Here is a 20,929-nt window from a genome sequence, read left to right on the forward strand (position 1 = left end):
CATTTTATATTCAGTTGCTAAAGTCAGTTTCTAAATGATGCATGCTAAACAGCAGTTGATTAGCCTGCTGTGTATGGCACAATTAGAGTTCTGCTATCTCCTTACATACCCAATGCACACTCTGTATGTAGACATAATATGTAAGATTAAAGTGCAGATTTATTTATATTTGGGTTTCCAGTGATTGCTCAAAGGAGCTCACAATCACAATAAAACAATCAAATATTTCTCAATCCCAAGGTTGTGAATTTATATTGAGGACATCATGAGAGAGCTCTGGGTACATTTTGTTTAAGGTGGGGGATGCTAGTGTATAGTGCCTCAATATCCATGGTGACTGAAATGGTGGTGTTAGGGAGATTGCCCATGAAGTTTAGTCTTCTTAGGAAGTCTATGGTGTCTCTTATGTAGCTGGGAGTGCTGGTGGCATAGGGTCTAAGTACAGACCCCGTGAAATCTGATCATACGTGGAGATAATGTACCAATGACCCCCACAACATGGACTTCAAGCCATCAAAAACATAATCACTGGTACCATCATAGCATACCTTGCCACCAGACTATATGAATTTGTACTCACCCATAACTAATTCACCATTGGATTGCATGTATTTGCAAATCAGTGGTGCAGCCCTGGGCACATGCATGGCTCCACAATATGCCAAGGCCTTCATGGGTGATCTAGAACATTTTCTCAACTCTTTTTACTTGAAGCCCTTCCTTTACTTAATGAATCTTATTGATGACATTTTCATCATCTGGGCCCATGGAAATGAATATCTCATCAAATTCCATAATGATATAAACAACTTTCACCTCACCATCAGTCTCAGCCTTGACCTATCTACAGAACAAGTCCACTTCCTTGATGTCACAGTAAACCTACACAATGCACATATAAACACCACATTATATAGAAAACCTAAAGGTCACCATTAATTCCTACATACGTACAGCTTTCACCCAGAACACATTACCAAATCTATTTTCTATAGGCAGGTTCTACACTACAACTAAATTTGTTCTGACCCACTTGACAGAGATGAAATTAATCCAGATGTCAGGAGATTGAACTACCTACATAATGAGATTTATAGACAAATCAGCACAGCTGGTTGATTCCCAGGGAGGGCCTATTAAAAGACAGACCATGAAAACAGAACACCGCTGGTTGTCACTTTTGGCTCACAGCTCAAACTACTCAAATGCATTATTGCTATAGTCCACACTGGACTATGATACTGTACTTACTCAGGCACTGGGTAGCAGGCCCATATTGTATACAGACAATCACCCAACTGAAACAAATTCTCATAAGGAGCAAAAAACAACAGGACAATGATGCTAACATGGGAACCAGATCCTGCAACAAACTCAGATTTTTACTTTGCCTCCAAATGTATATCGCAGGCACCACGTACAAGACTACAGGTGCTTTCACATGTTCCTTCCTTAATGTTATAAATGCCATTATCAACTGTTTCTTACAATTTTTTGACACAATTTCCTTAAGTCCTCCAAAACTAGTAGAGTAATAGTTACCTAGCAAATCATCTTCAGTTATACTTGGGATACCTGGTAGATTCTTGGGTAATAGCAAACTAAGTTCAGAATCTAATAATGTGATTTTGTTCACATTTTTCAAAAACAGAATTTGAATTGCCTTTAAAAATTAGTCTTATCATTACTGTTTTTGTATTTAGGGAAGAAGAAGAACGTTTGAGAAATAAAATTCGTGCAGACCATGAAAAAGCACTAGAGGAAGCAAAAGAGAAACTGAAGAAGTCAAGAGATGAAATCCAAGCAGAAATTCAGACAGAGAAAAATAACATTGTAAAGAATTTGAAAAGCAAAAACAACAATCCTCTGCCACCAGTCCCTGTGCCAAATCTTGTAGGAATAAACAGTGGAGATCCAGTGGATCCAAGTATCCGAGAAAAAAGGGATAAAATTAAAGAGGTAATGGGTTATGCCAATGGTTGTTACCTCCTTATCTTTATTGATGTGAGAAGTATTTCTATAAAGCTCTTGGAAACCTTACTGTAAGCTTATCCCTCACCTGATCTCATCCGCTACTTCCAGCTCAGGTATGCTGCCTGTCAAATGAGAATGCTGTGGAGTTTGTTTTGCTTTTGTTTCTTGTAAAAATAAAAATTACACACTTTGTGTTAAGTCATGTTTGATTTTACCATGGCTTATTGAATGAACCAAAGTGGCTGGATTCGCTCAGTGTGTTGAACCACATCCAAATGAATCAGATAGCTTATCAAAATTAAGGCATAATGAAAATAATAAAGGAGAGGAAAATTGTCTGTTGGAGTTATCACCTCTTCTTCATGGCCACAATTGGTTTGTATCTGTAGACTCCATAGAAACCAGATGCTGGCAAGATCTAATGCTTTGCTTATAGCAAAAGGTGAGTTCTTCAGTTCAGGCTAAATGATGTGGCTTTAGAATCCTTCAATATTTTCTTTCCTCTTTACTTTTTGATACCAAATGTTATCAGTACTACAATTAAATGTATTTATTTAATTAATTTATATAGTCCCCTACCTAGTACATGACTCAGAGCAGTGAGCACGCAACTCAGGGTTTGAGTGATTTGAAATGAATATAGTTTTGTAGAGGCCTTTCTCTTTTTTTGGTGCCTTCAAGTCAGTCTTGACTCCTGGTAACTGCCTGAACAAGTTCCCTGCTTTGTTTTGGCAATACTTTCAGAATTAGTTTGCTTGTATAGATTATCTTCTATTATGTAAGTTAAATGTAATCAGACGTGTACTTAAGCTAAGGTTTAATAAGGTAGCTGCCAAAGTTTTCTTATAATTGTCACAAAGAATATTGCCTATTTTCTGAGTTCCAGTGAAATATTCTATTTTTCTTTAAATGTAGTAAATGATTTAGTATCTACTCATGTTTTGGATTTTAAATTTGCCACTGCTTTATGCAGCAAATTATGTAATCATTGATTTACTGTAGAATGAATGCTTATTGACTTTTCACCTGTCTAGTGATTAAGATGAAGTCATAATTTGGCCTTTTCCAACCTGGAGATCTGTAGAACTATTGGACACAACACCCACCATTCAATCCAGCAGCACAGTCATTGTGCTCTTTGGGGTGATGGGAATTGTAGTCCAAGGCTCCTGAAGAATATTCTAACTTGATGAAATCTGTGGAAGAGATCTTGGATACATTATTCCTCATTGGGCACCCTGATCCTTACTAATGAAAACATGCAAGACGGAAGGATGACCATGTGGGCTTTTCTCTCATCTTCATGCTATCCTTCTCAACTCAAGGGTGAACTTCTATATCAGGGAAGTCCTTCATGTCTTTGAGGAATCTCCCCATAATATAGAACTCTACAAAACTGGCTAAAGCTCTGACCAAAAGCACTGCTGTTGAGAATTGGTGATATGGTATAAGATTTTATTGCATTCGTCTCTCCAGTATCATGAATGGTCTAATACGTACATTTAAAAGTGAAATGAGCCATTCAGAAATAAGACTGGGTTCTCCATAGGCCGGAATAACCCATATTAGTTTATAAAATAAATTCAAAAGCTTTTAAAATGGCAAAACAACCCAGCAAAGAACTGTTCTCAGTGATACAGTGGTCTGCCCACTTTGTTACATTTTGATTTTTAACAGGAGAAAAGACAGTAATTACTTCAACTACGTTTAACTTTCTGATAAAGCTTTGCATATAATTATTAACCCCATACAATTTTTCCGTGATGCACTTTTTTCACTCATGAAGCATCCCTCTGGATCTGTTCTTTGAATCCTTTGCTTGAGGGTCAGGGTGCTGCTTTGATACCCTTAATGGTTACTTAATCTCTTGTTTGCTGGAGGAAGTATTATTAGAATAATGCTAACACTGGAATCATGCTAATTCTAATTGATCCCAGTTAAGATAGAAAATGTAAGTGAACAGATAAGGTAAATTATGTATATGTGTGTTCAGAAAATGATTATAAAAGTAGCTGTATCTATATTTAGGATATTTCAAGAGTGGTTGCAATCCTCACATTTTTCTGCTTTTGCAAATTGATTAAAGACTTGGCTTTATTAAATCAGTCTCTTCTTAGGTTAATTACTGCAACTCATATTTTTTTCTCCAGGAATTACTTTAACATTCCAATGAGTTGGATTCAGAATTTGCCTGGAAGCAGGCAATTTTTGCTTACCCCTCTTTGCAGCCACCAGCTCCTCAAAAATCTCCTTAAAGAGTAGAAAAATACTCCTGAACAGTGTGTGAGATAGCACTGGAAATAGCAGGAGGAAGGAAGGAATATTGCCATCCTCCTGTTCAGTAGGGATCATCTCCCTCTGTCAGTCAGGAGTCCTTCCATGCAAAGGATCTGGATTAGATCCAAACTATTAAAATTTGAAATACATCATACCCTTGTATTTGACATTCTTTCAGATTTTTAAGATCTATTTCAGGTTTATTTATTTTATTGAATCAATTTATTAGCTATCACAATCACCAAAGCAACTTTAGGTACCATACAAAGATAAGAATCAGTTTAAAACAGACATAAAGATAGCCAACAATAAGAAAATATAAAATGAGAGGAAAGTTGTAATCAGTTGATTTCCAGCATTAATAGAAAATCTGTGCATTTAAGATGAATGCATAAAGTAATATTTTTTTGTTAAAACTTTGGCAGATGATACATAGTGTTGCTATGCTAACATTTGTATTTGTTTTTCTTAGATGATGAAACATGCCTGGGATAATTATCGGCAATATGGATGGGGGCATAATGAATTGAAACCTATTGCTAGGAAAGGACATTCCACAAACATATTTGGTAGGTTATTCATGTTGAAAGTTCTACATTACCTTTTCTTGTTTATATCATTGTGTCATCAAAATTGATACATTTTTTATTATGTAAGTGACCACCAGAAATTAAAGTAAAATGGTAAAATCTATAGGAGGTTACAAAATGGAATAGAAATAATATCAATATTAAGATTTTATGCAAGATAATATGATTAAGTCATAGTTAATACATAAGAATGGCTATATGTTTGTTTGTTTATTTATTTATTTATTTATTCAATTTATATAGCAGTCCATCTCAGACCAGTGACTCTGGGATGTTGGATTAAGAGTAATAAAAGATATTAAAGCTTTGTCCTTTTATCATAACATTTATGATAATATAACAGAAAAACTAAATAGTTTATTGGTTTTCTATAAACAATGATATAAATGTATGCCTATGACTTTTTTCTGATCTAATTAATCAAATTTTATTTATGGCCACAGACCAAAACAAGATATGAAATAGCCATGTAACAATGATGATGATGTTAATACAGGATGAATTATAGTGAAGAAGTAAATCTTATCTAAACCTTAAACAGTCTATGGCTTGACTAATTTCTCATGAGTTGTGTATACTAATAATGCAAATTTAGCCACAGTGTTATTTTAGGATCTTTATCCAAGAAGTGATATTGAATATAAAATTCATCAGGAAGCCCTAGGAATGTCTTAAGTAGAAGTTTTAAGAGAGAGTTTTGTAAGTATATGTTTACTGTTACAACCACAGGTCATAACAAAATAGCATAATGTAAAATACGGTAAAATGATAATAGAATAATAAGAGTATAAAATAAAGTTATAAAAAAGAGTGTTAGAAGGTTAAAACAAGATAAAGCCAGAGCTACAACTGAGAACTTAAATATTTCTTTCTAAGATTAAATGATAGCTTAACAAAAGTAAGCAACCTGACTTATGTCCTCCATTTGACCCACACCACAAGGACAAAGATGTTGTTCAACAGGGTGGTTACAAAATCTCCCTTTGAAATATGCTGAGGGATGGTCTGCAGGCAAAGAGATGTAAAAGTCCTTCTCAGTGAGGCACTGGTTATATTAACCAGCTACTAGGAGAGGCTTCTGTCTGTTTTATAGTGATGCTACCAAGATGAAAATTTGGATGACTGTACTGCAATGGCATCTTTATTGGCATCCTTTTTCAAAGAGCCTATCTCTAATTTTTCCTCTGTTGCAGGAGCTAAGTTCCTGCAAAGGTGGTAGGACATACATTTGTAGCATGGATGACAAAAGTTTGTTCCATTGATTCCCAGCTGTGTAATGGAGAAAACAGAGTATGGCAAGGTGGGATTCTTGAAGGCTTTCTAGTTTCTTATAGTGCCCCAACAATGCAAGATGTTTATCCTTATCCTGATCTCTACCCCATAAAGAACCACAGTGCTCTGGAAAGAAGTAGAACTTATTAAAGTTCTACTTCTTTCCAGAGCACTGTGGTTCTTTATGGGGCTCAATTAAGCCTTGGTGCTCCTGAAACAGTTTCCTTAAAAAAAATAGATCGAACCCTCTCCAATTTAATGGGACTGGCACCAAAGTTTAATTGAGCCCCATAAAGAACCTTTGGATTCCAGTAGATTTAATGTTGCTGGAATATACCATGTTCCTCTGATGTGGAAGAAGTGAATTATGAGAAATTATTCATTGATTTTCAACTGCTAACCTGCAGTTTAACAAGTACTGGGGCATGCTTTATACACCCTGATCTAAATCAGGATTCTTTTTGTGGTTCTGTGTGGTCTCTCATATTCATGATGGGTCGTTCTAGAAAGGCCTGGAAGATTAGGAGAAGTGAAGCCATTTTTAAAACAGTAATAACAAAACTTTATTTTTCTATGATTTATAACAAAACGCCTGAAAAAAAAAGTTTCCCAAGCCACCTCGCTTGCCAGAGTAATACAAAGAGCAGAAACTTTATCCCCAGCAAGTTCTTTGACTCAGTTCTGATGCCACTCAGGGAGAAGTACACTTTGTAACATGGTTCCTGTGAACTATGTATCTTGGCATAGCCTTTGCTGGCAGAATCATCAGGCAACTCTCCATAGTCAGCCCTCCATAGTCAGCCCTCCATAGTCAGCCCTATGGATTTCAGGATTTGACCAAGGTGTTTAGATCAGGTTTCCACCCAAGTGGGAAAAAAATCTTGCAAGAATCGTTTTGGATTTTCTAGAGCTTCGGTGGCCGAGGTGAGAAGATGAGTGCCTGATATAACACTGAACTTCATTGGTGTGGCACATTTCTGAGCATATTGTGACAAGAGTGATAATATCTATTCCCCTGTTCAGCTCTGAGGGGCTTGGTAGTACCGCTAGGTCTAGCACCATGTTATCACTGGGAGGATCCTGCCAGGATTGGCAGGATATTAGATTGGTCCGTCCTTGGCGTCTGATGAACCCAGATGATTTTCAGAGGGAACTGGGGTTTGTACCTCCTGGTCTGCTGCATGGTCCATCTGAGGCCTTGGTTGCCACCTGGAACAGGAGGGCTGCTGAGGCCTTGGATCAGATCACGCCTATGCAAATTCTCCTCTCTTGTGGATCCCGCCATTCTCCATAGTTTACGGAGGAACTGAGGGAGGTGAAACAGTAGAAGAGACATCTAGAGTGTTGCTGGCATATGATGAGGAACATTCTCAACTGAAGATGGGTTAGAGCTGCTATTAAGGCCTACCTCATTGTGGTAAGGGCAGCAAAGCATCAATACTTTTCTGCCCTTATTGCATCTGCAGATAGTCATCCTGTGGCCCTGTTTCAGATGACATGCACTCTCTTAGGTAGAGGAGGTGTGGAGACCCCACTGCAGGGCCATGTGAAAGAATTTGCTCAGCATCTGTCAGATAAAATTGCTCAGATTTGTTCTCAGCTGGATGCTGGCCTTGTTGCAGGTCCCAAGGAGGTGCCTGGAGCACAGTCTTGCTCTGTTATCTGGGAACAGTTTGAACCTGTTGGGCCTGAGGAAGTGGACTGGGTCCTTATGATGGTGAGCTTGGCCACTTGCTGTTTAGATCCATGCCCCTCCTGGCTAATTAAAGCTGCCTGGGGGTGTTCATGTGAGTGAGTTCTGGCGGTGGTGATTTCTTCCTTGGGTGAGGGAGTTGTTCCTCCGCCTCTTAAGCAGGGGGAAGTTTGCCCTCTCCTCAAGAAACCATTGCTGGACCCCACTATACTGGACAATTTTCATTCAATATCTAGCCTCCCCTTTTTGGGGAAGGTGGTGGAAAAGGTGGTTACCCAGCAGTTTCAGAAGACCCTGGATGGAGCAGATTATCTGGATCCCTTTCAGTCAGGATTCAGGCCTGGGTATGGGATGGAAACAGCATTGGTTATGCTTTTGGATGATCTCTGGCAGGAGTGGGATGGGGGTTGTGCATCCATCCTTGCTCTGCTTGACCTCTCAGTGGCCTTCAATACCATCGACCGTGGTATCCTTCTGGACCAGCTCTGGGGATTGGGGGTGGGCGGCATGGTACTGTACTGGTTCTCTTCCGTTCTTCAGGGTCGATACCAGTCAGTGGTGATTTGGGGGGGGGGAGAGATCACACCTTCAGCCCTACTTTGTGGTGTGCCGCAGGATTCAGTGCTCTCTTGATAGGTGGATAAAAGTGCCAAATCCAGTCTAAACATCTGGCTGACTGTGTGACCAACAATGTTTTAATTTTAGAGTATTTTTGTAATTATTGTTTTTTTATATTTGTTTTTATGTTTTTATTTTATGCCAGCCAGGGTCACATTTCTGTGAGATGGGTGGCATAGAAATAAGATAGGCAGGCAGGCAGGCAGGCAACACAAATCTAACCAATCAAAATCTGGATTCCCAGATCATTGTGGTCTTTGTTCTTTCTGTACTTTGTGTAGTCCCATATTGTTTCCCATTTTTTTACATATGTAGCTGTGAAAGGATATTCTACCTTCCCATACTCCCCTGTCTTCTTTCAGTTGCTACCCATGTGATATATCTAACCACAGTTTCTCTCTTTCATCTTACTCTTTGTAATAGGGCTAGAGGATGAAGGAGGAAACTTAATGCCTAAAGTTCATGATTTGTTCTCAAAATGTTAAACCATGATTTAGTAGAATTTACAATCTGCAATCTTCCTCAAAAAGGGAATGATGGAGACAACTGATACATGGGATTAGGGTATTTGAAAGAAAACACATCCTTATAATACTATAAGCAACTGACAGCTCAAGCTAAAGTAGCTGCAGAGTGTCTTTTGACTGGTAATGCTATGTGGCATATATCTGGAAGCACCCTAGATTCCACCTGTATCTTGAGAGCAGGATGATGGTTAAAATACACAATTTGCTTTTGAGCTACATCTCCATCAGAACATGATGGTAGGAGTATGTTGGGCAACATTCTGTCAGATTCTTCAGGGGCTAATTTGTTCTGTGTTTTGTAATATCGATATGAAGCTACTGAAAGATATTCAAAACTCCAACTCATACTCCTAGTCTTGAACTGTTGTCTGGATGTAGTGATGGGTTGAATGTGAGCTAGAAATCTGAGGGTTGGTCCATAGAAAACGGAGGTTCTGTTGATCAGCAGACAGGCTAATCTGGGATAGGTGCATAGCTGGGTGGCACTCCTTCTAGAGGATCAGGTTCATCACTTGTATTTGGACTTCACAGTTGTATTTGGACTTCACATTCCTCCTGGAGGGTGAGATAGCAGCTTTGGTTAGGATCTGCACATAGTTATTTATGATCAACCATCAATTTAGATTATTGCAACTTGGTGTGGAGTCACTCTTGAAGAATATTTGGAAAGTGCTGCTAGTACTAAATGTGGCAGCTAGATTGAGTTTTGGTGCAGGACTTGTGAATTTTATAGATTTGTGAACTACTTTTGAATAAAAAAAAGTTGGCCTTCAGTTTGTTTGTAGGCTCAGTTCACGGTGTTTATATAAGCTAATTGGGTTTAAGGTCAGGATATCTGAAACTTGGTATTAACCTTGCTGTCTCTTAAAATCTGCTTCAGAAGCCTAACATCAAAAGGTTAAATTGATGGAGATACACATCAAGATTTTATTTAGACCAATATACTGGCTTTGGAATTCCCTTTCTAAAGAGATAAGTTTTGACCCATCTTTGCTATTTCTTAGATTGGCAGTAAAATCTGTTCTACATGTGTTGGATTTTGATGGGCTTTAAATTATTTTGTTCTGGTTGCTTTAAAGATTATTTGTTCTGTTTAATTTTGAATTGTTTCATGACTTTGTTCATTGCTTTGGGCTGTTTTGGGTGAAGAAATAATTCATAAATATTTTAATAAATAGTGGAACAAGCTGTCAAGCTGATTAATAATTAGGATGCTGAAGAAAAAAAAATTATTTTCTCGTATGGCTGGTGTAAAGACAGGAATTCTTTCAGCTTGTGGCCCGGAAGAGCTAGGGTATGCAGAAAGGATTATAGGATTGAAAAGAAGTTTTTGGGCTAAAGTCCAAATTATTGTAAAGTGACACCAAAGTTGTCAAGATAAAGGAGAACACAAGTCCTTCATTTATAAGTAGATATAAATAGGGTGGGATTTTGTAACATATTGGTACTGTATATAATTTTATAAGGAATTCTGAGTTAAACAAGGTAAATTTTTTGATAATGTTTTCAATTTTCAGTTTTCATTAAAAATACCCAAACAGTGTTCTGCGAAAGATTGACTGACAGAATTAAAGTTAGAATAAAGAGGACAAGCATGTATTGTAAGCAAACCCAGATATATACTCCAGAACAAGATGAGGGATCTTCATTGTGTTGAAAGCTGTTTTGTTTTTTTTTTTTAAACTAGGGAGGGTAGTTCTAGTTACAGAGGTACTGCATGTTACAACCAGCTTGCAGACTGGCGATTCCCCATCACTATTCTAACTTATAGCATGGTACAAAAATTTTTCTGTTTTATTTTTCATAGAAAAATTCTTATATTGATTTCCATTCTAATTCTACAAAATATATTCTTTCATGAAATAATTAATAGTGTATTGAATTACACTGTAGTTCAAATAGGGAGGTTTAAAAGTTGTAATTAATCTTTTCAGATGACTATGCAAATCTTTGAGTATGCTAAATTTAGCAATTTTCATGTCCTTTCCCCTCCATTGTTAACAGTAACTTAGCCCTGTCTCACTGTCTAATTGACAGGCACTCAGCCGCCTATGTTAAGAGATTGAATAAAGCTTGACAGAATGTATAGTATTATATGTGGAAATAGAGTTAACAGCAATATTTTAGCTGAAGATAAGATATAACTTGCACCTCTTTGTGTAATTTCTGTCCATGCAGACTAGAGAACACAATATCATGAATAGAGAACAGATTTTGCAATAGTATTCGATTGAAAGCTGAGGTGCTCATGCAACCTTGATGTGGCTTCCAGAGAGCTCTAAAAACAATTTACCAGATTGTAATTTTTGATATGAGGAGAAAATTATTAAATATATGCCTGGATAATATTATTAACTACACTTAATTTAAAATTTAAACATGTTAAATGTAATTTACATTTTGTCTTGGAGTTTGGCTCTGACATGTCACTCAGAAGCCAAGCATACTTGTTTCAGGAAAAATCATGCATCCCTAAGCATTATTTTGGTTCCTGGTAACCCCAGATAATAAAAATCAAGCCTGTTTGTTATCCAACTATCTATGTAGCTTTGCCTTTTAGCCATAGACTTATCCTAAGTTCTTTTTCTTGGTCATGTTAGTGACATTGGTAGGAAGTGGCTTCAATAGAAGTGTGATGATCCAAAATTACTGATTTTCACAATAAAAGTGACAATGTAGTTGTTTTCCCCCCAAAGGAAGTTTAATGGACTTGCGTTTAATCAATCTGAATCATCCAGATTGTTGCAAATTTTTATAGTTGTGAGGTGGCTTTTTCCAATCAAACATTGCTGCTCAGCATCTCCAACCTCCTCCTGGTAGTCCAGATGTTGACTGAGAAGTGCTGCATGACTTAAAGTACAGTTCATCTTCCCTGTGTGTTTCTTTTGGTCAGATAATTCCTTTGTGAGTATGCTGTCTCTGTTAAGCTCTTCCAGGTGGAATGTGATGGTGATAATATCTTTTTCCTCCTCTGGTCCATGGGGCTCTTCCTCTGACTTTTTCAGTGTAATTGAATGCTTGCTGACTTTTTGTGAAGAAGAGCGAGTAAGGTCATTTTCAGAGCCTATGCCTGTCCAAAAAATTACTGTTTCTTTGCGAAAAGCAGCAACAGTCAATGTAGTGATGAATATACAAGGCACCAAATATAGAAGAGTTGACTGACTTGCCTGTAGGAATGTTGCTACCACAAAAGTCACCAACAGACCATAGCTGTATGCCAGAATAGAAGCTAGAAAATAGATCCCTGGGGACTCAACTTGAACATCAAATCTGTGGCAGTAGGCTACCAAGAAACCAGGAAGTACAATATCCCCAAGGCCTATAGCAGTAAATGAACTATCATCCAGAAAGGATGTTGAGGGTAATATTGGTACTTTCAACAGAAAGGGGATCTCTTCTGAGTTAGATGACCCAAAAATTGTCATATCTGTAACACTTCTACCTGTTTTGGTTAGAAAAGGTGTGACTAACAGGTAAAGTATATCATAAAACAAATGAGTGAACAGAAACAAGCTGCAGTTCTTTAAAGTAGGCATGTGAACTGTTCTCAGGATGTAAATGCCAATTGAAATTCCTAAAACATCTTGCAAAACCCAGCTCCACCCATTTTCATTTCGGAAAATAATCCAGATTGCATTGACAGACAAACACAGCATTGCTAGAAGCAGTGTTCTGATTTCTAGACCTTTATGAAAATATGGAAAATGGATTAAATGTTCTCCAAATGGGAGTTTGCTCACAAATGGAGTCAAACACCAGTATAGGCTAAAAGATGCATAAATACAGAAAATGCCAATCATTGCATGCATCAAATAATCATAGAAGCAGTAGAGAGAAAGAAGCATGAAGGTGGCCATTACTGTACAGGTACACGTGAAGTAGATATTGGTATCAATTGTTATCTCATCAAAGTCTTCTGTTTGGCCCTGATTTTTGATATTATTTTGTTTTTTTTTCTCTGTGCTTCCTGCCCAGTAGCTTCCTACGGTGACTATGCCCATTGACATCAGGTAGATGATCCCAGTTTTGTATAGCAAATCTCTGATCAGATTTTTGAGTACTAAATAAAGGATGTCCACCTCACTGAGCATAAATCCTGGGAGAGTAATCTCTTCACAGCGGCCCCAGTTGTATCCAGATCTCCAGCTTCTTGTTGGATATGGAGCGTCTCCACCAAGAATCAGAAGCCCCTCTGTACTGTTAATCTGATGGAGTCTTGCATTCTGAAAGAGATTGCAATTGCCCTGTCTGATAGATGCAATTCTTGTACTAAATCCACCACCGTCATTGTCATCCTCCCCAAAGAATGAAGGCAAGCAACACATGGCTGAATAGGTGAAGTTCTGAGTAAATAACTCAAGGTCAAACCAGTGATTCTTGTTATCTTGATATGATTTTATCCAGTGTGAAGGGAAAAGGAAGCAGTAATCACCTCCTTTTTCTGGTCTGATGTGAATGACTCCAGGGTTCTGAGCTAGCACAGATGGAATAAAAGAAAGGAATAGTCTGATTAGCAGTAGCACCATTCTCCTTGGCATTCTATCATGTACCTTCATCTTTGCTACAAACAGTAACTGTGTGGCTTCATTCCCTTCTTCTAGAAGAGGTTGGTTTCTTTTTAGTCTTCAGTAGAAAGCCTAGGTCCCTATGCTTGCTACATGATAAGCTCTTTCCTCATAACCTTATCCCTTCACCATGGCTATAACCCCCAACCTTGTTTGTTACATAATAAGCCCAGTTTTCTTACCATGGAGACAATCTCTACCTTTGTCTGCTGCATTGCAGCCTTCATCTTTTTTCATAGATATTTGGCTCTGCCTTTCATACAAACAAGCTGCTTCTGCTTCTCAATGAGATTGTTACATATTGAATATGGAAGCAGAATTACAAATTGGCAGTGGGATTTTATTACTGCTTAATTTGGTTATTCCTTATGAAACAACTGTAATGTGAATCTTTCAGTTTAGAGAGCGTCCTCGAAGGCTATCTGGTGTGATGTCAAATATTTCTTGTATGATGTCTAAATATTGTTTAAAGAATTGTAAGAGATTATATTAGAGCATATGCCTTACATGGCTTTGGAGCCATGCAGTAGGTAATAAGATTGATGAGCTTTCAGGCTGAATTTTCTTCATAACTGGTAAAGTTATTTACCAGTTTGCTACTCAGATTACTGCTGGTGAGCAAGTCTTTTCTCCTGGCTACCAGTCAAGATTCCATTCTCCCATCATATCTGAACAAGTTGCATCTAAAAACTACCTTTAAGGTTATATTAGATCCAGGTAGCTTGCATGCAGTCTGGGTTGCCTTTTGATTCAGAAAAGGCCTCAAGGAGACTTACAATTAGAACTCAAGAATAGCGCTTACAGGAATACTTCCCCCTGCCCTTGTTCAGAAGTTTTTGCTTATCAGTGTCATAATGTTAGTTACATAGCTAAGATGTAAGTACTATATCACTGACAATAAATGTTACTATACATTTTGTTTATAGTAAAGTATCATGCAAACAGTTGCATGGGGACATGCAAGCAGTTATGGGGGGAAAAGACCGCCTTGTAGTCTTGCATATTTTTGACATTTGACATTGTAGTTGTTCCCCCTGCCGTGTGTGTGTGTGTGTGTAGAAGAGACATCTGGACTGATGTTCTACACCTTGAGTGCATGACACATGCGTGGAAAGACTTCCATATTTATATATGGAATATTTTCCTATTAGTATTTCTAAATCAGAGGTGCAGAACTGTATGAGCTCTACATTGCTTCCAGCATTCTGTTTGTGGCCTTCACAGTCCCAACCTTTTCCCCGAATTTGGATTAGTGTTCCCATTTTGAGTTGAAGCCCCCAAATCCACCAAAATGACTCAAACTTTTGACCTTACCTACTGCCAATAATATGATGTGATGACATCACTACAGTCTTCCAGCCTTCAGAGGCCAAAAATGCTTCATTGAAAAAGGACTGGCCAGCCATAAGAAAGTTGTCTCCTCCCCCAATCCTAAATGCACTATTCTGCTTTTCTTTCAGTAGAACATTCATTTGGATGTGCATTCTAACACAAGAACAGATTGATCTACAAATTGTTATTTAGTTGCAGGAGTGTGTAACTTTTTCCAGACTAGAGTTGTGTTCTATTTTGTTCGAGATGTAATAGGGATAATGCTTACTTAAAACACATGCTTTTACAACGTCCTATACTTACTAAGTTTTGGGAGAAAGTAGAATCTATGTGACTACGCAACAAAAGCTAAAATTTTCAGAGGATAATATTCTCTTGAATTGCATACATAGCACATGGAATTTCACAACTGAACAATGTAAATGGATTCTCTGCCCTTACTATGGCCAAAAGCCTGATATTGCAGCATTGGAAAGATAAATGTATGGGCCCATTTATTCAATGGATCAAAGACCTGATTACATTTGCCACCTATGAACGGATTGCCTATAGACATAGACCTTGTATGGGCAAGTATAATGAAATATGGGACAGTAGGTTAAAAAAAACAAGAGTTATATAAGTGTATTAGAAATAAATATATTTATACTTGCATATTTGAATTAGATAAGTATATATAGAATTGAAACTTACTGTTATAACAATATATTATACTTTGTTTCTTTTTCTTTTTTCTCTTTTTTTCTTTCACTTTTTTTTAAAAGCACTTGTTATATGGTTTTTTTTCTTTGACAACGTAAGTATTTCTATCATGATTATCTTTGCATTTTGTTCCTTTTTTTCTTTTTCTGTTATTCTAAAAGCAATAAAAAGATGAATGCTTGCAGGCTTGGGAAGGAACTGATAACATGTGTTAGCAAGCAGCTTGTTCATGAATAATAGGATTCCTTTGAAACCAGGCTTACATGAATGTGGCCAGTATTGATAATGGATTTATTCATAATAAACTAGAATGGTTGGAAATATAACAAAGTATAGTCCAAAAGGGCAACATTAAAGAATTGCATTAATTAACATTGGAATGGAAAATATGTACCTATATTCCATCAAGAAAGAAATCAAAATGAGAAGAAATGGAGTAATTCCTTAAATGAAACAGTGAAAAGTCCAAAATAATAATGTTCTAGAAGACAGTTTGATACATAATAAGCAAAAATAGAAAAAGCAAATAGAAACAACTAAAGGGATCAGGAAGGAAAATAGGAAAAAAAACCCAATAATTAATAAAGAAAAAAGACACAAATTTAAATTTTGAATATCTTAGTACAAATCAAATAAATGGAGGAAACATTTAAGGTGGGGGATTTTTTTGCAGCCTGAGGTCCAGGTTCAAATTTGGTAAATTCTCAGGATTATATTCCAGTGCTGGGTTGGAGCAGATGGATTATGTTCCAGTGCTGGGTTGGAGCAAACCCTGAATACGCTCAGAGATTATGCTATTTCTTTCTATGAGTTCTATATCACCTTTGATTCTCTCCCCAGGTTTCCCATTCCCTAGTTCTGATGCATCTTCTAGAATGTTGGCTGTATATACTTCCTCTCTGTTAGCTCTCCAAATTGTTTTCTGTTAATCTGGCCTAAAGATGGCTCTTGGTAAAACAAAGGTTTGAGAATTGCTTCAACTGCTAAGCAGTTGAAAGAGACATTTATTTTTGGAATTCTAAAAATTCTTCATGATTTATACGTAATCCTCATTCTAGCATTATACAAACCATAATACTCATCAGATGAATCTTTTTATTTAAACCCCTCTGTCAACGATATTGCTCAGATGATATCAGTTGCATTGTCAGCCTGCAGCAGAAAGAGCTGTGCACGTATTGAATGTGAGCTAAGACCCTGTACAGAAAGGACTTGAGTAATATGAACAGAAGAGCCAATTTGGTGTAGTGGTTGAGGCATCAGGCTGGAAGCCAGGAGACCCTGAATTCTAATCCCACCTTAGACACAAAACCAGCTGGGTGACCTCGGGCCAGTCACTCTCTCTCTCAAGCCCTAGGAAGTGGCAAACCACTTCTGAAAAGCCTTGCCAAGAAAACTGCAGGGACTAATCCAGGCAGTTATGAGGAGTCAAAACTGACTCAAAGGCACCAAATATGCATGCATGCATGCATACATACGTGCATACATACATACATACATACATACATATTCATGTATTTATTTTAACAGGGTGTGGGCCATAATCAGAGTATTCACCTTGTGAACTCTCTAGTTTCTCTAATGCCTGAATGGATTTTAGATTGCAGAACTCCAGCATTATCATAAAAGGGGCACAAGTTTCAGTAAACTCGCTTCTTCCAGAGTGATGTTGCTGAGAGTTTCTCAATTAGCCACTGATCACTAGCTGGAGAAGTGGTATTCCATGTAACTACTTGTTTTGTTGGCTTTTGGCCATAAACATTTGAATTGAATTCAAAGGCTCCCCAGGCATTTCTGATCAGCACTGGTCAACCTATCACATTTATTAACTTTTCTATCAGGAAAGGCTGTAAAAGTCATAGAAGGTACAAGTAGTCCTTGTTTAACGACCTTAATTGGGACTGGAATTTCCATCAATAAGTGAAGCGGTCATTAGGCGAAACATTATGTGATTGGACCGCTTAGCAATGGCAGTTCCGTTGCAGTCGTTAGGCCAGGACCGCGCCGTTGTTAGGCCAAGATTTCACATTTCTCCTGCCTGCTGCACTTGCCTCTGCTTCAGCTCCCCCCCCCCTCGTCTATCTCCCCCCCCATCTCTGCCCTTTTGGCTGCCCCTGTACTCTGCTACCCCCAGCTGACCTTTACCTTCTTCCTCCTGCTGCTGACAAGGCACAGCTGGTCTGGCCACATGAGCCTCATGAAGGGCTGGGCTGGGTGCACCTTGTCAGCAATGGGAAAAGAAGATGGCAAAGATTAGGTGGGGATGATGCAGGGCAGCAGGAATGGTGGAGGGCAGGGTGGCAGGGGCAGTGGAGTGCAGGGCAGTCAAAAGCGCAGAGATGGGGAGATAGATGGGTGGGGGGAGTTGAAGTGCACCCTGTGGTCATAAATGCAGGCAGGCTGCCAAGTGCCCAAATTTTGATCATGTGACCAAGGTTACTGCAGCAGCTGTAACTTCAAGGACCAGTCATAAATACCATTTGTTCAGCACCGTCATAACTTTGGTTGCTGAACAAATGGTTGTTAAGTGAGGACTACCTGTAGTAATTATTTGGTAACAGTAGTTTGGGTTACCATATCTGGCCTACAAAAAATCTGGACTCCACTGGATGGCAGCAGATAGTTATCCAAAACACCTCTTTGCCATGTAGTAGTCATCCAGATTTTTGCAATCCAGATTTGGTAGCCTTGAGACCAGCCCCAAATTGTAAATTCTGGTGAATGACTATTTCTATAAAAGTGGTCTTTTAATGATTTCTGTATTCTTATTCTGATCTTTATTTGATTTCTACAGAAAGACATTAAGTGTTTATGGAGTATAGTTTCAATTGATAAGTGGATAGTGGCACTGGAAAGGATGTCTGTAAATGATACATTTATCATAGAAATACTGGATTTTGGTTGTAGGCAATTCCCAGCTGGGAGCAACTATAGTAGATGCGTTGGATACCCTCTATATAATGGGCCTTCATGATGAATTCAGAGAAGGACAGGAATGGATTGACAATCACCTTGATTTTAGCGTGGTAAGAAAATGTATCTTAGAACATTATTTTCTGGAGAAACTTACATTTTTGTTCCTTCTACCAATGTTTAAAATGATTTGTGATGATGGACATGAAAGCCTTGTCAAACTTCAAGCACACTTTTTATTGCAGTCTTTTAAGAGTGAATTTGTGTTCCTGCTGAATTATAAGCACTTCTTAGTGCTGTGCTAGTACTTTTTTCTTTTGCACTCATTTTCATGAGACATGCTTTTGATATGCCCTGTGATATTTTGCATAATTTGGGTAGCACTGTTTCAATCATATCAAGTATTAAAAAATTAAAAGTTAGTTAGCTTGTACTAACTTTTTGTCTCAGTTACTTCCATGTTTTTCAGAAATCATATTTTTTTAAACCCAGAAATCACATAAGAGCTTTCTTAGTCTTCAGTCTTTGTATCTGAACCATTGTAAGAGTGGTACTAGAAGCTGTCACTTCCAGTTTTAGTTAACCACAGTTTAGCATTGCATCCAAACCACAAACTAGTTAATTTTCACTTTCTAGTTGTAAGGATGCACGTGAAATATAAATGCAGTATATCACTACTTAGTTTATACTTAAAGAATCTACCTTCTTATCTATTTCAAGAATTCAGAGGTATCTGTCTTTGAAGTCAACATTCGTTTCATTGGTGGCTTGCTTACAGCCTATTACCTCTCAGGACAGGAGGTAAGGGAGTTTCTGTAAAAGTTTGTAGCTTGTTACTAATTTTTTTAAGGAGGCAAATACTTGTTTTCTTCCCATTTCATAGGCTGTTTGGTAGGTAACCAGAACGGAAGGAGCCTGAGCCTCAATGTATGTCTAAATGAAGAAAAAACACAGCACTTGGTATTGGTCTCAAAAAATAGTATACCAAAAAAGTCTCTTAATTTTACAGAAATTTCCATAGCCAAAGGAAAGTCCTTTGGTTCCCTAATGAACTTACTGATCTTTCCTTTGCATACTAAGAAAAATAATTGTGAACTAGCTTATAGATTGCAATGGTTGCAGAATTTAGATTTTTTCCCCCCACCAAATTTGAGTTATATGTTTGAGGTGTGGAGGAAGTGGTCAGATTCAGGTATAGAAAGAGAATCACTACTGACTTGATGTAACCATATATAAATCCTGAAGATTCGTTTTACTCCTAATATGAGAGCTGATGGGGTGAAATGTTAATCAGGCAGTCAATTTTGTAACATTATTTGTTTTGTTTAAGTTCCCAAATTTCAATTTATTGTTATTATTTAATATATTGCACTTTAGCTTAAAATAACACTTAAAGCAGTTCTCAAACAGAAGTACAGGAAAGCCTTTGCCTCTTTATAACTTTTAGACTTTGAAGTATAATGGAAGGGGAAGGGAGGAGATAAAGAGCCATCTCAGCCATGATTTTTTAAAGTTATATGATTAGCTGATCACAAAATCGTTGGATAAAAAACCTGAAGATAGTTAAAAGAATGAGCTTTGAGTTGCTGGACGACTGATTAAGGCAAATAATCTTTTAGGGACTGGTGGCTGCTGTGTGAAAAAATGCTTTACCTAATGAATGCAGGACAGAGGACAATTACATCATAGTAAAATTGGAGGGGGGAGTTCACAGCATGCAGGGTTGAGTGGGTTAAGTTTTCCATTGTTACACATGCAACTATTCCTATTCATTTTTTGCTGAAAATTGGAAAGCATTGTATACCTTCTGGGGAGTTTTCAACCAGATTTTACCAATGAAATTTTGATGGTCTCTAAAAATAGTGGTTTGGAGACTAAAATGCAGCAGGTTGCCATTTTCTGCACTAGGGTACTTATGGGCAATCTAGTCATTACATAATGATTTCCAGATGCTTTTGTTTGTTTTTGGAAAAGCACTGTATGAGGCTATGCATTTATATGAAAGAGACAGCACCAGAGCCCACTTTTTATATCTCCTTCTCTGAGCTGCTTTTTCGTTAGCTGATCCAGCACTCCCTTCACTTCTTTTGAATGATCACCCAGTATTTATGAACATCCCAACTTTAATAGGCTTCCTTTTAAAGGTATGCCCCTCTTTTTCTAGGCAGCAGAGGATTGGAAAGTGTGTATCCCTCACTGGACAAAAAACAAATGAACAAACCAACCCCAAAGCCCAATTTACTTTGCCTTTTGTGCCTCAAAAAGGAGTACTTGTCCATCAAAATATATGATACTAGGCTGGCTCCAGTTCTGCATTAATAATAGTGTTAAATAATTACTTTAATAACATCTTACTGCTGAAGCCTGCAGTTGTATACAAAGGTTGTATAGCATTTACATGGAGAAACTAGAGAATCTCTTAGGATTTTTGTCTCTAGTTTATGCTAATGCAGATGTTGTTCAGTA

General features: G+C 37.7%; 1 protein-coding gene and 1 pseudogene across 1 annotated transcript in view; one reads left to right on the top strand and one right to left on the bottom strand.

Annotated features, from left to right (window-relative positions):
• Nucleotides 1-20,929, top strand: part of MAN1A2 (mannosidase alpha class 1A member 2) — a 61,534-nt gene that overhangs the window by 16,284 nt on the left and 24,321 nt on the right. Inside the window, exons 2-5 of the mRNA XM_007420399.3 lie at nt 1,704-1,959; nt 4,724-4,820; nt 18,458-18,576; nt 19,184-19,264. Of these exons, the coding sequence (XP_007420461.1) occupies nt 1,704-1,959; nt 4,724-4,820; nt 18,458-18,576; nt 19,184-19,264 (553 nt within the window). The remainder of the gene's footprint in view (nt 1-1,703; nt 1,960-4,723; nt 4,821-18,457; nt 18,577-19,183; nt 19,265-20,929) is intronic.
• On the bottom strand, nt 11,672-13,848 carry LOC148216228 (signal peptide peptidase-like 2B pseudogene; annotated as a pseudogene).

This window comes from Python bivittatus, unplaced genomic scaffold (genome assembly GCF_059951505.1).
Source record: "Python bivittatus isolate LINGU-HERP-01145 unplaced genomic scaffold, Pbiv_v1 ctg000270_np1212, whole genome shotgun sequence".
NCBI lineage: Eukaryota > Metazoa > Chordata > Lepidosauria > Squamata > Pythonidae > Python > Python bivittatus.